Below are 13,902 nucleotides of genomic sequence, written 5' to 3' on the forward strand. Positions count from 1 at the left end.
AGTCGTTAGAGAATTTCTATAGACACACAGAGGTATTAGTAAGTAGGTAAGAAAGTAAGTTTATTGTTATTGCTCATTTGAATATGCAATCAAAATATTATTTGGGTTATTGTTTTCACAGGTCGAGTTTGAAAACTCATATGGATAAGTATGAAATAATACTTTTTAAGTCAAATAAATTTATCGAAAAAGAAATAAAGGCTCCATTGGTCGTTTGGCAATTTTTTACCAACATTTAATTTTCCATATCAGTGTTAAATGTGATATTTTTACTGGGTTAGTGTACCTTATTTCTCTTATTTAACCATTTAAAATCAGGAAGACGAAGATTCAGATCCTGAACAGTAAAAGGGTTGTAAATAAAAGTTATCTTCCAAACCCCATCAGAGTTGCCCAGCGAAGGTTAAGCCTATAAGATTTTTATTTCGTTTTATTTTAATTATTTATATAAATAGACATTTCCATAATCCTATCAAGTATCATGATTTACTGTGTAAGGAATATAAATTATAAATTTTAAATTACTTTCGTTTATAGTCGATATAATTGGATATTTTCGTTTCCTTAAGATTTGGGCTTTTACATTATTATTTTGAACTATTTTTTAACATTCAAAAAGAATTTATCTATTTATAAATTTTTTGTTAAAAAATAAAAAGAAAATATACATTTAAAATAAATGAAAAGCATCAATGATAAAATTATAGCAAAAAAACGGAAGAATCAAATTGTAATATAATACTAAACGGCTAATTTTCTAATTTATGTTATTTTAAAATAAAGGTTGTAAAATATTTAAAAATTTTATTGGAAGAATACATACTCATATTAATAAATGAAAATATTTTTAAAATTTTATTTTAATTTTATATGTTAATACATGTATTTATCAATAGAAATATATTTATATAATAATTAAAAATTTACAAGTCAATCATTATTTTTATAATTATCATAAATATTAAGAAATTTTTAATTTTTTACTAATAAAACAGATATAGTTTAAAAAATTATAAAATATTTTTCACATTATCATGAAACAAACACAGCAAACATTTCTAAAAAAACAAAAACCGTGTGGTGTTGGTGCATCAAGTGGTATATTGCCTTTCTTTTTCTTGAATTTTGGAACCTTTTTTTTTTTTTTTTTGGCTTTTCTTAAAGAGGGTATGCATATATATATATATATATATATATATATATATGTGTGTGTGTGAATGAAAGGAGAGGGTATATATTTGAATGCTGATGTGCCAGCAAAAGAATATCCAATTGGCCACTTTTAAACTTTATTTTTTTGTTAGGGTCTCCTGGTTTTTAATGCTCATTTTCCGATTGATATGCAAAAAGAAAAAGGTAAATATGATACAAAGAAAAGAATGACAAAGCTTGATTATCATCCCCTACGAAAAGAAAAAAAAAAAAAAAAGGAGAATACTCTTTTATGAAACAAATAAAAGATAAGAAAAAGACATAAAACTTTTTTAATTAATTAATAATAATTTTAATAAAATTCACAAAGAAATGGTTTTTTTTTATATAAAAAAAATTAATGTGAAGATTTTCAAAACCTATCATTTTCCAAATTTAATCATATATTATAAAGTAGAAAAAAAAGATAAAGATTAGCATGTACGTAAAACGACGGCAACTAGAGTTTCTTTTATTTCCTCAAGTGCTATGCACAGTCGGGATGTTGTCAAGACCATTCCTGATGTGACTTCACAAGCACTTTTTTGAAAAATATATTCTCAGAGATTCACAAACTACTTTTTTAAATAGAAAATGGAAAGTAATGTACATATATATATATATGTTAAATAACAATTTCCGTATATTATAATTGAATTAATTAAAAATATATAACGAGGCATTGATTTAATACGTTATAATGATTAGTCAATTTTTAGTAAAATGTAAAAATTATAATTTTCTTTTATGAGGAAGTACCAAATTGCTTTTTAGGTAATGTAGTGTCCTAGTGGGGTAGAGATAATAATTGAGTTAAATCTATTTATTAATTTAAAAATTTTAAGTCATCTTAACAAAATTAAACTCTTGAATTTTATTATTATTATTATTTTTTTGAAAAAAAAAAAAACAGGATTTTCTTCTGCTTAAGATATAATAATCTTCTTTTTTTAAAAAATTAAATAATAAATAGAGTCCGACGTCAAAGTTGGTTCCTATCCAAAACACAACGTGTTGTTCTTCCCCGGTACGTAGGCTGCCAAAGTGCCTAGTTCGTGTATTACCGCATCCAATTTCCCCTTTTCCAATTATTTTTTCACTCTTTATTCTTCCTTCTTCGTCATATTAATAATTTTATCCTCTCGCTCACTCTCACCCAGTTTTTTTACATCAACGTGCACCCACCACCACGACGTGAATACAGAACCTGGTTGGGTTTTGTGTCTGAGCCAACGATCTAATGGAAACCCTTAATGTTGAACCTGAAATCCAACAATCTACCCCTACGCGACGTCATCTCAACAGATATGCCCTCTTCTGCTCTATTCTCGCCTCCACCAACTCCGTCCTCCTTGGTTACGGTAAGCAAATCCCCAATATTCTACCTTAATTTTTCCCTTTTCGTCTTCAATTTTCTGATTCAGATGGCTTTAATGGTTTAATTGCAGATATCGGAGTGATGAGTGGGGCGGTGCTTTATATATCAGAAACCTTACATCTCTCCTCAGTTCAAGTGGAGATCCTGGTGGGTACCTTGAATGTCTGTTCCCTTTTCGGATCGCTCGCTTCCGGCAAGACCTCCGATTACATAGGCCGGCGTTATACCATTGTCCTGGCGGCGGCGACGTTCCTTATAGGTGCCCTTCTCATGGGTCTAGCACCTAACTTCGCCTTCCTCATGGCCGGCCGCGTCGTCGCCGGAATCGGCGTCGGTTACGCTCTCATGATCTCCCCTGTCTATACCTCAGAGATCTCTCCCGCCATGACACGCGGCTTCCTCTCCTCACTCCCTGAGGTCTTCATCGTCTTCGGCATTCTCCTTGGCTACATTTCAAACATCTCCTTTTCTCCTCTCCCCTCACACATCAACTGGAGGGTGATGCTGGGCCTGGCTGCCGCACCAGCGATCGGTATTGGGTTCGGCGTAATGGCGATGCCGGAATCGCCTCGTTGGCTCGTCATGAAGCAAAGATTGCCGGAGGCCAAGGAGGTGTTGCGCAGGGTATCGGATTCCGAAGAGGAGGCGGAGTTTCGACTCACCGAGATCACAAAAGCTGCCGCGCAAGAAGCGGCTGCAAGGGGCGATAATTGGAAAGGCCAAGGAGTGTGGAAAGAGCTTCTTTGGTGTCCAACTAGACCTGTTAGACGAATGCTGGTTGCGGCCATTGGAATCAATTTCTTCATGCAAGCTTCGGGTAACGACGCTGTTATATATTACTGCCCTCAAGTGTTCAGGGCCGCTGGGATTCACAACAAGACGAAGTTGATGAGCATCAACGTGATAATGGGTTTATCCAAGACTGCCTTCGTCTTGCTCTCTGCGCTTTATTTGGACCGGTTCGGCCGCCGGCCCCTTTTATTATTAGGCTCAGCCGGGATGACCTTATCTCTTGTGGTCTTATCTGTGGGCTCAAAATTTATCCATACCGAACACAGGCCGATGTGGGCTATGGTCATGACCATAGTCTCTGTATGCACCTTTGTATCCTTCTTTTCAATTGGGCTAGGGCCCATTACGTGGGTTTACTCAAGTGAGATTTTCCCCATGAGGCTTCGGGCCCAAGGTGCCGGCCTTGCAATATCGGTGAATCGGCTGGTGAGCGGGGTGGTGTCCATGACGTTCTTGACCATATCGGCCAAGATTACTTTTGCCGGAATGTTTGGAGTTCTGGCGGGAATCATGTTCGTGGGGACATTGTTTTTCAACAGGTTTATGCCGGAGACGAAAGGGAAGACATTAGAGGAGATAGGGGCTCTGTTTGAGGATAAGGAGTAAATTAAGGTTGATTGGCGATAATTAATGAATAATGAAGAAGATAACTTTTGTAATTCTGTTAGGGGGAAGTAGGTTAAGAAATGAGGATGACGTTGCTATAAGGGATTAAATTAGGTGTGCGGTATGGGTAGTGCGTACATTATTCCTTTCATTTTTATGGTTGATTACATTAAATATGTTTAAAATATTAATTTATATCCGTAATTAGGTTAATTTTTAAATTATCACATTTATTTTTACTAGTTGTTATTATTTGATCAAATATATGTATGTATGTATATATATATATATATATAGAGAGAGAGAGAGAGAGAGAGAGAGAGAGGAGAACAAGTACAAGGGAAATGTTGTTGTTCACGGGTTCCTGCACATCAAAAGCCAAAACGTTCTCTTATATCATTTATATATATATATATATGTATGGAGGAGACGGCAAGTACTGCATGTTCACCTACTCGATTTGGTATTATACCTTTGCTGCCTACTTTTATCAAAGCCTATGTCTGTGCATTACCTCAATCATGTAATGGACATAATTATATCTGTTCATACATGTATACAGTGATGTACTATATATCTATGATGATGATGATGATGATGATCAGTGATCAGACTGTTGCATTTTGAAGCCAAAATCCATACCAGTGTCCTAATTTTGAAATTTCCAATTTCCATGCAACCCAAACACATCCCATCATTTCTTGTAGGGTCCAACACCACATATAGCTTCTTAACTTTAACTTGTTTCCTTTCCGTCCTACTAGTTACATCAATATATACGTCATTAATTTCAAATTGGTTGTAATTAGTATCTGTTTATTAGTGTAATTATTAAAAAATAATTAAGGGGATATTAACTTAACACGTGTTAATTAGTTTGAATGAAGAAAAAAAGCCCAAGTATAATTAATTATGAAGTTTAATAATAATAAAATTTTGGGAAATGATGATGAGGAGAGTGGACTTGAAAAGCTGAATCCACTCACCAATAAAACTGTCTCTTACCTCTTGGTGGGGTATTTTTCTTTCATCTGTCTCTGTGCTCTTGGAACCTTCTTTTAACCCCAGATTCTCACCTTCCTATTTATATATATATATATATATATATGTATATGTACGTTTTAATAACGTTATTTAAAGTTTTAAAGCATAATTTTAATTATAGTAATGAACAAATCTCAATGAAACCATATATATTATTATTATTATTTTCATTTTTAGAATTAAGACGAACATAATATGTATAATTATGATGTAATTTGGTGTACTTAAAGATTATTAAATCTCATTCTTGATACTTCTCAGTATTCACAGAATGGAAATTAGGTGAGGGTGAGAATAAATCACACCTTAAATTATGTTAAAATTACATTCAATTGGGCACAAGTATACAGGCTTAAATTTTATTAAAAATAATTTCTAAATCAAACCGAAATTACAATTAAATATTTATATATAATCTAACAATTATTTATTAATTAACGTGTAAATTATATATTAAAGTTTTAACCAACTTATTATAATAAATAAGATATTATTAGAAAATATATATTTGATCAAGATGAAAAATCGAAATTAACTTTAAAATTGATAAATCGAATATATACAATTATGCAAAAACTGTATTATTATTGATTTTGAATCGAGAAGCTCCTCGTTTATGGGGAACCCAAATAGACTTTTGCATGTATATATATATATATATATGCACACCAGTGTACTAGGAGAGACAGGAATGTAGTGACAAATTAATAATTATAATTAATTAACTAAGCTGTATTGATTTAGAAGTATCTTCACAATACGTTTTGGCTGCTACCAAACGTGAAAAAGGTGACAATATTGCCTTTGTCATCTGCTCTCAAAATCTCTTTTTCCAAAATCCATCTCTACAAATTTTTCAATATAATACTTCTTAACCAAATATATATATATATATATATATAAATATATAAAGAAAGGATCTTTTGGAGTACGTCATAAAAGTTAAGGATGACAGAGAAGTGCCACCACACCAATTCTTTTTGGGAAGACAACCACATATATACATACAACACATGCATGTATGTATGTCTATGTGCGTAGATACATATAGTTATACGGCTTGTAGGGATTCGGTCATAGACATGGATCGTAAAAAGATCTAAGTAACTTTTAAATTTTGTATGTACACAATTAATGATGATTGGAGTTGTGGGCAGTGAGTAGTTAGGTATCATGCATATGGGATCTGCCCAAAAAAAATGCAGGACTCTGCATACCCTATATATTTACATACGTATATATGTGTGTGTATATTATATATATACGTTCTCAATATTAGTTTGTAGGTAGGTAGTTATATATAATTATGTGCGTCTTTTTCAAGCATATTCCTGTGTAGGTTACGTACGGTGGCCACTAAAGGAAAGCTCATGCCAATAAATGACTCCAAAGTCGTTATCTTCTCCACCCACTCCGTCAAACTTTTAATTTAAATTAATAAAAAATCAGAGAAGTTAATGAAGTCATCCGTCTTCAATTAATTTTGTTTTTTATTTTCTAAATTTCAAAATATATCGTGCTTTTAAATTTAATTAATAATAGATACTTACAAAAATACCATGTATTTATATAATTAAGTTTTAAAATTATTTTATCTGACTATCTATTAACTAAATATTTATTATTTCAAACTCTTTTGCCGAAAATATAAATTTGAATCTTGAGTTGTACAAACCTAGGCTTTTTTTTTTTTTATAAAAAAAGATGTATAAATATCAAATTATTTAGATAAAAAAAACACGTATATTTTATATGAAATATATATATATATATAATTACAATGGGTACATATATATTTTATAAGGATGGTAGGTGGAGGCAAAAGCGAGGGAAATAGTAGGTTTCCTATTAAAGGTTAGAGCTTAAATTACATTTATGTATGTGTTTGAATTGCTACCCCTTGTGCTAGTTATATTCATTACTACATGTTGCTATTTAATATATACATATAGCATCTCTATTTAAATATTTCTATGCCACTACTCAAATCCTCAACGGTTTGAATTTCAAATACCAACCTTAATAAACTATATTGTGTAGCGAACATAAATTGATTGACGTATTATACTTTTAAATTCTTAATAAAGAATTAAATTATAAAACAAAATTTTCAATTATTCAAAAATATAATTATATATATACACACACACCCCTCTTGACAAAATAATATAAAGATATATACATGCCCCAGTCCATTGTATAGCTGGTTGGCATTTACCTTGTACGTATCACAATTCTCAATTTACCTACTTTTATTTGTATTGTTCTATTTTACATGCAAAGTATTTTTTTTTTTTTTTTCAAATCATGTCATACCTTTTTTATTTGGAAACTATTTTGTGCCTACTTGATTAAATTTTACTAATTACAAGATTAATAATAAAAAGTATACTTCTTATTTTATTTAAAATTATTTATCTTTTCCAAGTTAGCAGTAACATATTTTCTAATTTATTTACACGAAAAAGGTTTTTTTAAAAAAAGATAATACGGGCAGAATTATTAATGTGATTATATACATAATACATGAGTAATTAGTGGGATTAGTAAGAAATTAAAAATTGATTTTAAAAATGGAGGAGGAGAGGTGTGTATCATTACATCATTGTTAATTAATAATTTATTAATGTTCGGCGACATGCATTAATTGCCGCGAGTGATTTTTGAGTCTTTTAATTATTATCTATTTACAACAAAATTTTCTCAAATACCACAAACAAGACGACGAAAAACGGTGGAAAAAACAAAAACAAAAACCAACCATATTTATTATTTATATTTCAAAGACTTCCACCGAGATTATTTTCTATGAAACTGCTTATATATATAAATATTTTTTTTTTGAGTAAAATATAAGGCAGAAATATTAGCTTAAAATTTATTATAATATATATGACCGAAATTTGAAATACAATTTGTTAAATTTAAAATTCACACCTGGTCTGTTTGTTTCTTTGGTCCTCGTGTTATTTATATACCTGCTTATTCCTCTCCATGGCTTCACAAAAATATATCCTCTCTCTCATCTTCTACAATGGAAAACCGACTTAAGCTACGAATCTCTCGCATGTTTCGCTCGTCTTTCGGCTCATGCCGCTCACGAAACTTATCAGACATTATCCAGAAACCAGTCTTCGTCCCTCAAAGCCAAAACTACGCCATGGCCGATACGGAACTACCCTACTCCTCACCAAAGCCTCGACCTTTCCCCTCCATGTGCAGACCCAGATGTCCCCAAACAGAGCCACCCGTTGACCATGATTGTATCATCATGCCACCAACCCGATACTCCCTCCCCCGACGAAAGATATCGGAGAAGCGCTCTCCTTTCTTCGTCTCCGCCGACATACGTGGTCGCATGTGTCCACCTGCCTCCCCCATAACGCCGTATAATCCTTACTACCAAAGTAAAGACAATAACTTCGGATTCTACGATGAAAAGCGTAATCATTCAGGCAGGAATATTAACAAAAAGAGAGTTAAGAAGATCAAGAACAGGCCAGAGAGGTGCACTTTGTTCACTTTTTCATCTCTCGAGAGCAATAACAATTCTAACAATGGTGGTGGGTGGTGGTCTATTAGCAGCGAGGAAGACGAGACAGACACGCTCTTCTCTTCCAAGAGTCTCTCCTCAGACTCTTCTGGGTCACGTCGACGGCGGCTCCATCGCTGGAAAAATAGCCGTAGAAGAAGAGCGACGGGCCCCGGCTCCGGGAGCAAGAGCAACAAAGAAATGGGTGTGTTGCCGTTGATAGAAGGTGGGAAGGTGAAAGACAGTTTTGCGGTGGTGAAGAGATCTAGCGATCCGTACAATGATTTCAGGTCGTCGATGGTGGAGATGATTGTGGAGAAGAAGATATTTGGGGTAAAGGAGCTTGAACATCTGTTGCAGTGTTTTCTGTCCCTGAACTCGCATCACCATCACAGGATAATCGTCCATGTGTTCATGGAGATTTATGAAGCTTTGTTCTCTGATTGGTCATGATCTTCATCAGGAAGAAGAATATGAATGAATTAAACATGCTTTGTTTAATTTTTTCATATATCACTTGTTTAGTAAATTGTGTTTTAAGATAATTAGTTTTAGGGGTAGATTCAGCACTGATTAATCTAACGCGTGATTAATTAACTTTTAGTTAATGAACCATCCTTTTCGTTTACATGTGAATTACTGATCGGTTTAGTTTAATAATTAATTTAACAACATGTTGATTAATTATAATTAATCGTTGACCAATACGCTCTCTGCTTTTTTTTTTTTTTTTTTTTTTTTTTTCTCTTTAAAAAAAGAAATTTGTCGGTTTTCAATATTAGTGTTGGTGTTATGTGAACGTGAACTGAGGGTGGAGATTTCTTGTTTGTTCTTATCTTCGTTCTTTTTACCATTCATGTGTAGTCACACATACATATATATATATGTATGTATGTATGTATGTATGTATGTATACATATGATGTGCTACAGCAGTGCACTGTGTTTGAAAATATCAAGACGAGATGAAAGAAGAGGAGAGAAAAAGGTGATTTGGGAGATGTAAAAATGTCTTTGGTTAATTTTCAAATCTGTATAGAGAAAGACAAAAGGAAAAAAGTGGTTTGGATTTTTCCATTTAACCTTTTGAAGGGTTTAGACTTTTTGAAGCTGAAACTTTGAAAAACATGGGAGTCGCATATCATTCTCACTTTCGATTTGAAAGCAACAATAAACTTTAGATTTTGGACAAACGAGCTGTTTAATTAAATCATAATCTAATTTTGTCCAGAATAATTAATTAAAATTCTACGAGAACTTAATCATGGTCCCCTCTGTAATATTCTTTGATTAAATAGATATATATATTTCCAAATGAGACGTACTGAACAATAAACAACATATGATCACGGAGTTAGTTATGTTTAACAATGACATAAGCTTGAAATATTGGACCGATATATCCTAATTCTTGTGAATGCTTTTGTCTTAACATTGACAGAGTTTGTTTGTTTTTTTTAATAAAGTAAATTAAAGATAAATAAATTAAGATGCATGTAAGTTGGTTTAAATAATATCTAAATCCGAGATAAATTTAAAAAAAAAAAAAAAGAAAAAGAAAATTGACGGTTCTGTATATAATATATATATATATATATATATATATGTACATTATGGAAGGAACATGATGAGTATGACATGTGATGGGCGAGTGTGTTGGTAAGACCAGCAAATCCAGTCAACCTTATAATAAGATCATTGCATCTGGAGAATAAAATGATTAAGGAAATATTACGCTATCTACTCATAACACAGAATATTCACTTTTCTAATGTGCCTACCGACAAACACTCTAAATTTTTTAATTAATTTTTCTATCTATATTATTATTTTTATTTTTTAGAAAAATAAAGATGAAAGTGGCTATATGTATATATATATATATATATGTCTTTATGTGTCAGGTGCATCTGTTTATGTTCGCCATCTTAATTCAAAATGCATGAAAAAGGAGGTCAAAACCAATTCTCCCCACCAACCAAACAATCAAATATATGTCAAGATCATGTCCTTCCAATGTTGTTTTTTCAAAGTTTATTATTTACTTAGTGGATTTAGATTAAATCATAATTAAATTTATATACATCGTGCACGAACATTCTTTCGCGATCTATACATATATGTTTTTATGGTTTTGTCTTACATGTACGTATAGTTCCTGCAAGTGATAGTTGAAGAAGAACCCAGTAATGTTTTAAAGTTGATTTAATCCAAATCAGCATAATCTCTAGCTATGATTACATAATAATTTGGATTTTTTTTGGTGCATGCATGGACCAAGCCATGTGGGGCTACCTACATACATACACACAGACACACTCACACTCACACTCACACTCTTATAATTAGTCTTAAATCCTAGTCTTATAAAGGCATTAATTATAAAGAAAAATTATACAAACTGGTGGAGTGAGTGAGGTAATTAAATTCTTGCCGAAAAGCTCTTTTAAATGTTTATATTTTTTTGAATAGATTAAATTAAAGATCAAATTAATTAATTAAGAGTTAAGATAGAGATGGATTTAATTCTAGGACCAGTGATGGGTCAATTCTGCAGACAAAGGGGTATTGGGTAAATGGTGGGGTTGAGAATAGAAAAGACACAGAAGGAATGAGCTAGAAATTAGTGGAATTTTAACTGGTTGTAGTTTTACAAGAAAGAGAGAATGTGAAGCTTTTAATTAAATTTTGCTTCTGTGTGGGGGCACTGTGGATTTAAAATCAGATTTCAGTACTGCTTTCTGTCTGGGTCTGAAAGCTACATTTCATCAATGAGAGGGATATATATACACGCATATATATATATATATAGGTCGTCTTCTTCTTCTTCTTCTCGTAATTAAGCTTGTTTGTTGTGCAGGAGACTGTGATCATCTGTTGTGTCATGTACAGTGGTAATCAATGGGGGGAGGGAGTAGAATAGGAAAATAGGGTTTGTGATATTAAAGAATGTCTGAAGATGCTATAAACATAATAAATGCTGGATTCTTGGCTCCCTCTCTGTCTTCTGATACTTTCCATTCTCTCATTAATAAAACCTCCTCTTTCCTATTCTTTTCGATTCTTGAGCCCCCAATCAACCATCTCTTCAAATGCACGTGACGTCAACTTAAATTAATTTGCAGATTAATCTAATTCCAATTTGCTTCTTCCTTTTTCAACCACAAAACTTTTCGTAATCAAATATTTGTGTAATTAAAAGAATTTCACTTGCCAATGAATGTCACATAAAACGTAAATGAGAATTAATAATAGAAAATTAACAGTCATGTCAATATCGATTTACAGCTAATCAATTTCACTGCCGTAAATTAGTTTATAAAATTTCCTTTCTTTTGGTAACAATTTAATCTTTAAGAACATACGTGAAATAGATTAATTACTTTGACATAATTTATTTACAAATTTAACTTCAACAAAATAATTTTTTCTTTAAAAATAAGATGGTTTAAATTTCAGAAAAAATTAAAATTAAATTAAATAGGATATGTCAAATGGGTTGGGCACCACATCCCTAAAATAATGAAAGGACTAATACAGATATACACTATATGTATAGTTGGGTTCGGCAGAAAAGCAAAGCCCAATGCTTTTGGACATACCAAGGTAATAATAATAATAATAATAAAACCATACAACTGATATTTTAATATTTATATTAATTAAATTTGACGTAATTTATTAAGGTTTTCAAGTAGTACTTAGTAAAATATAAAATGTTTTCTTTTTTTTTTTTTGAACCTATTCATTAGGGCACTGAAATATAGTTTTTTCATACATAATATATATATATATATGGGGATAAATTTGAAAGAAAAAAAAATTGGGACGTTTTAATTTCTTGAGATTCTTAATGAAATTGTTCAAAATTTATGCCATTATTGTTAAAATATCACTTACTTGCACCCGCAGGTTAAATGTGTAATGTTGTCTTGAAGGAGAGTTTAGGTCTATTGCGTATGCATAAGTTTGTGTGTGTGTGTGTATATTAGAGTTAAAAGAAAAAAGTAGTTGTTCAATTGAGGAGCGTGTATGCCTTTTTTTTTTTTTTATCGTAAGGATTCTTTTATGTCATAAGAAGCATTGAGAAACCAATAGTAAAATACAAGCTTGTTGAGGTTTTCCAAGCTTGCCACCTCTCTTATGTTTTCTCTTTCTTAGTTCTTCGATTTTCTCTTCTAGATTTTTTAATATTTCATTTTCTTTACCAGTTTTATTGTGAAATCTTACATGATATCAAAGTAAAGATTGAGAACAAGGTTCAAATCAAATATAAAACTTACCTTTTTGTTAATAATTGCTTTTGTCAAATAGGAACACTCTTGATCCCTCTCATTTGAACAACACGTACACATTAAGAGCAACGAGAGCTCAAGTGCATTACTTGTAACTTAGTTATTAGATGCGAACAACTACCATATCTGAATGAGATTGATGAAACATGCATAACGAATAAAAAATAAACTACAGTTTATTTATGGAAATTTGAAAAATTAGCAGATCCGGGTGATTTATTTATAAAATATTATATGCGATGTAACGATATCATTATTACATAGATGCAGAATGCGCTATCAGTAGACATCAAGTATACGACATTCTATGATGCCATGATTCACCAATTTTAGATCGAGTAGGAATAAAAATATGCATACCAAAACACTCATAAGATTTACCATCCGTTTGAATAGAACCCGTCATCTGTGAATAAAAATCGCAAATAGCTAGCCAACCTATTGTTTAAGCAGTTTTCGCATCAAGTAGCGATCAGTACTACACTGAGGAGGTAAATAATCTATTTGATCAATTCACATGGATGAACCCGGCAACTTGAATTAGATCCTTCTAACTTTCAAGACCGTTGACAAGTTAAATCAGGTGGATGTTTCCAAGATTGCTTGGCAGTAAAGAATCAACTAACAAATATTTTTTGTTTTGTTGAAGAATAAAGAATAATTAGTTGTCGGAATGTTTCTGACAATTATAATTGATTTGTCATATTTTGGATAAAACGAATCTTTGCATCTATGATCAACTACGTTACTGGAACTAGTTATTTTGTTAACTAGAAATTATTTTTATAATTGCTTTAGCCTATTTGCAGTAAAGAGTTTATCTAATATTATTCTGCTCATTGTTTATTTTACGTTTTGTGTATTAAATTCTATAAAATCCCCCATAGTTCACTTTTTTTTCATTGGTCAATGAAGTAAATTAGTTTTCAATTCCCTATGGATTCGACCTTTCTTATCACTACTACAATATTATTTTATTGGTTGATTATAAAGTTATTTTTGGTGGATTCGACACTAATCAATACCCAAAAAGAACTCTTCTACAATCTGTCTAGAATTGTGTGC

At 31.7% G+C, this 13,902-nt stretch overlaps 2 protein-coding genes across 2 annotated transcripts; both read left to right on the plus strand.

Annotated features, from left to right (window-relative positions):
- Positions 1–2,175: 2,175 nt before the first annotated feature.
- On the plus strand, positions 2,176–4,206 carry LOC110818638 (polyol transporter 5-like). Its single transcript, XM_022047580.2, has 2 exons — positions 2,176–2,552; positions 2,640–4,206. The coding sequence occupies exons 1-2, from the start codon at positions 2,432–2,434 to the stop codon at positions 3,965–3,967; spliced, it is 1,449 nt and encodes a 482-aa protein (XP_021903272.1). The 5' UTR covers positions 2,176–2,431; the 3' UTR covers positions 3,968–4,206.
- Positions 4,207–7,960: 3,754 nt separating this feature from the next.
- On the plus strand, positions 7,961–9,237 carry OFP8 (ovate family protein 8). Its single transcript, XM_022047525.2, has one exon. It carries the CDS (start codon positions 8,046–8,048, stop codon positions 8,994–8,996), a length of 951 nt encoding a protein of 316 aa, XP_021903217.1. The 5' UTR covers positions 7,961–8,045; the 3' UTR covers positions 8,997–9,237.
- Positions 9,238–13,902: the final 4,665 nt, after the last annotated feature.

The sequence above is a fragment of the Carica papaya genome, chromosome 7, assembly GCF_054855325.1.
Source record: "Carica papaya isolate Zhongbai chromosome 7, ASM5485532v1, whole genome shotgun sequence".
In the NCBI taxonomy this organism is placed as follows: domain Eukaryota; kingdom Viridiplantae; phylum Streptophyta; class Magnoliopsida; order Brassicales; family Caricaceae; genus Carica; species Carica papaya.

Excerpts from the sequence above, each read along its gene's own strand:
- LOC110818638 (XM_022047580.2), top strand. The coding sequence starts at position 2,432 with ATGGAAACCCTTAATGTTGAACCTGAAATCCAACAATCTACCCCTACG. Across the intron at positions 2,553-2,639 it reads CTCCGTCCTCCTTGGTTACG|ATATCGGAGTGATGAGTGGG; the intron begins GTAAGCAAATCC and ends GTTTAATTGCAG.
- OFP8 (XM_022047525.2), top strand. The coding sequence starts at position 8,046 with ATGGAAAACCGACTTAAGCTACGAATCTCTCGCATGTTTCGCTCGTCT.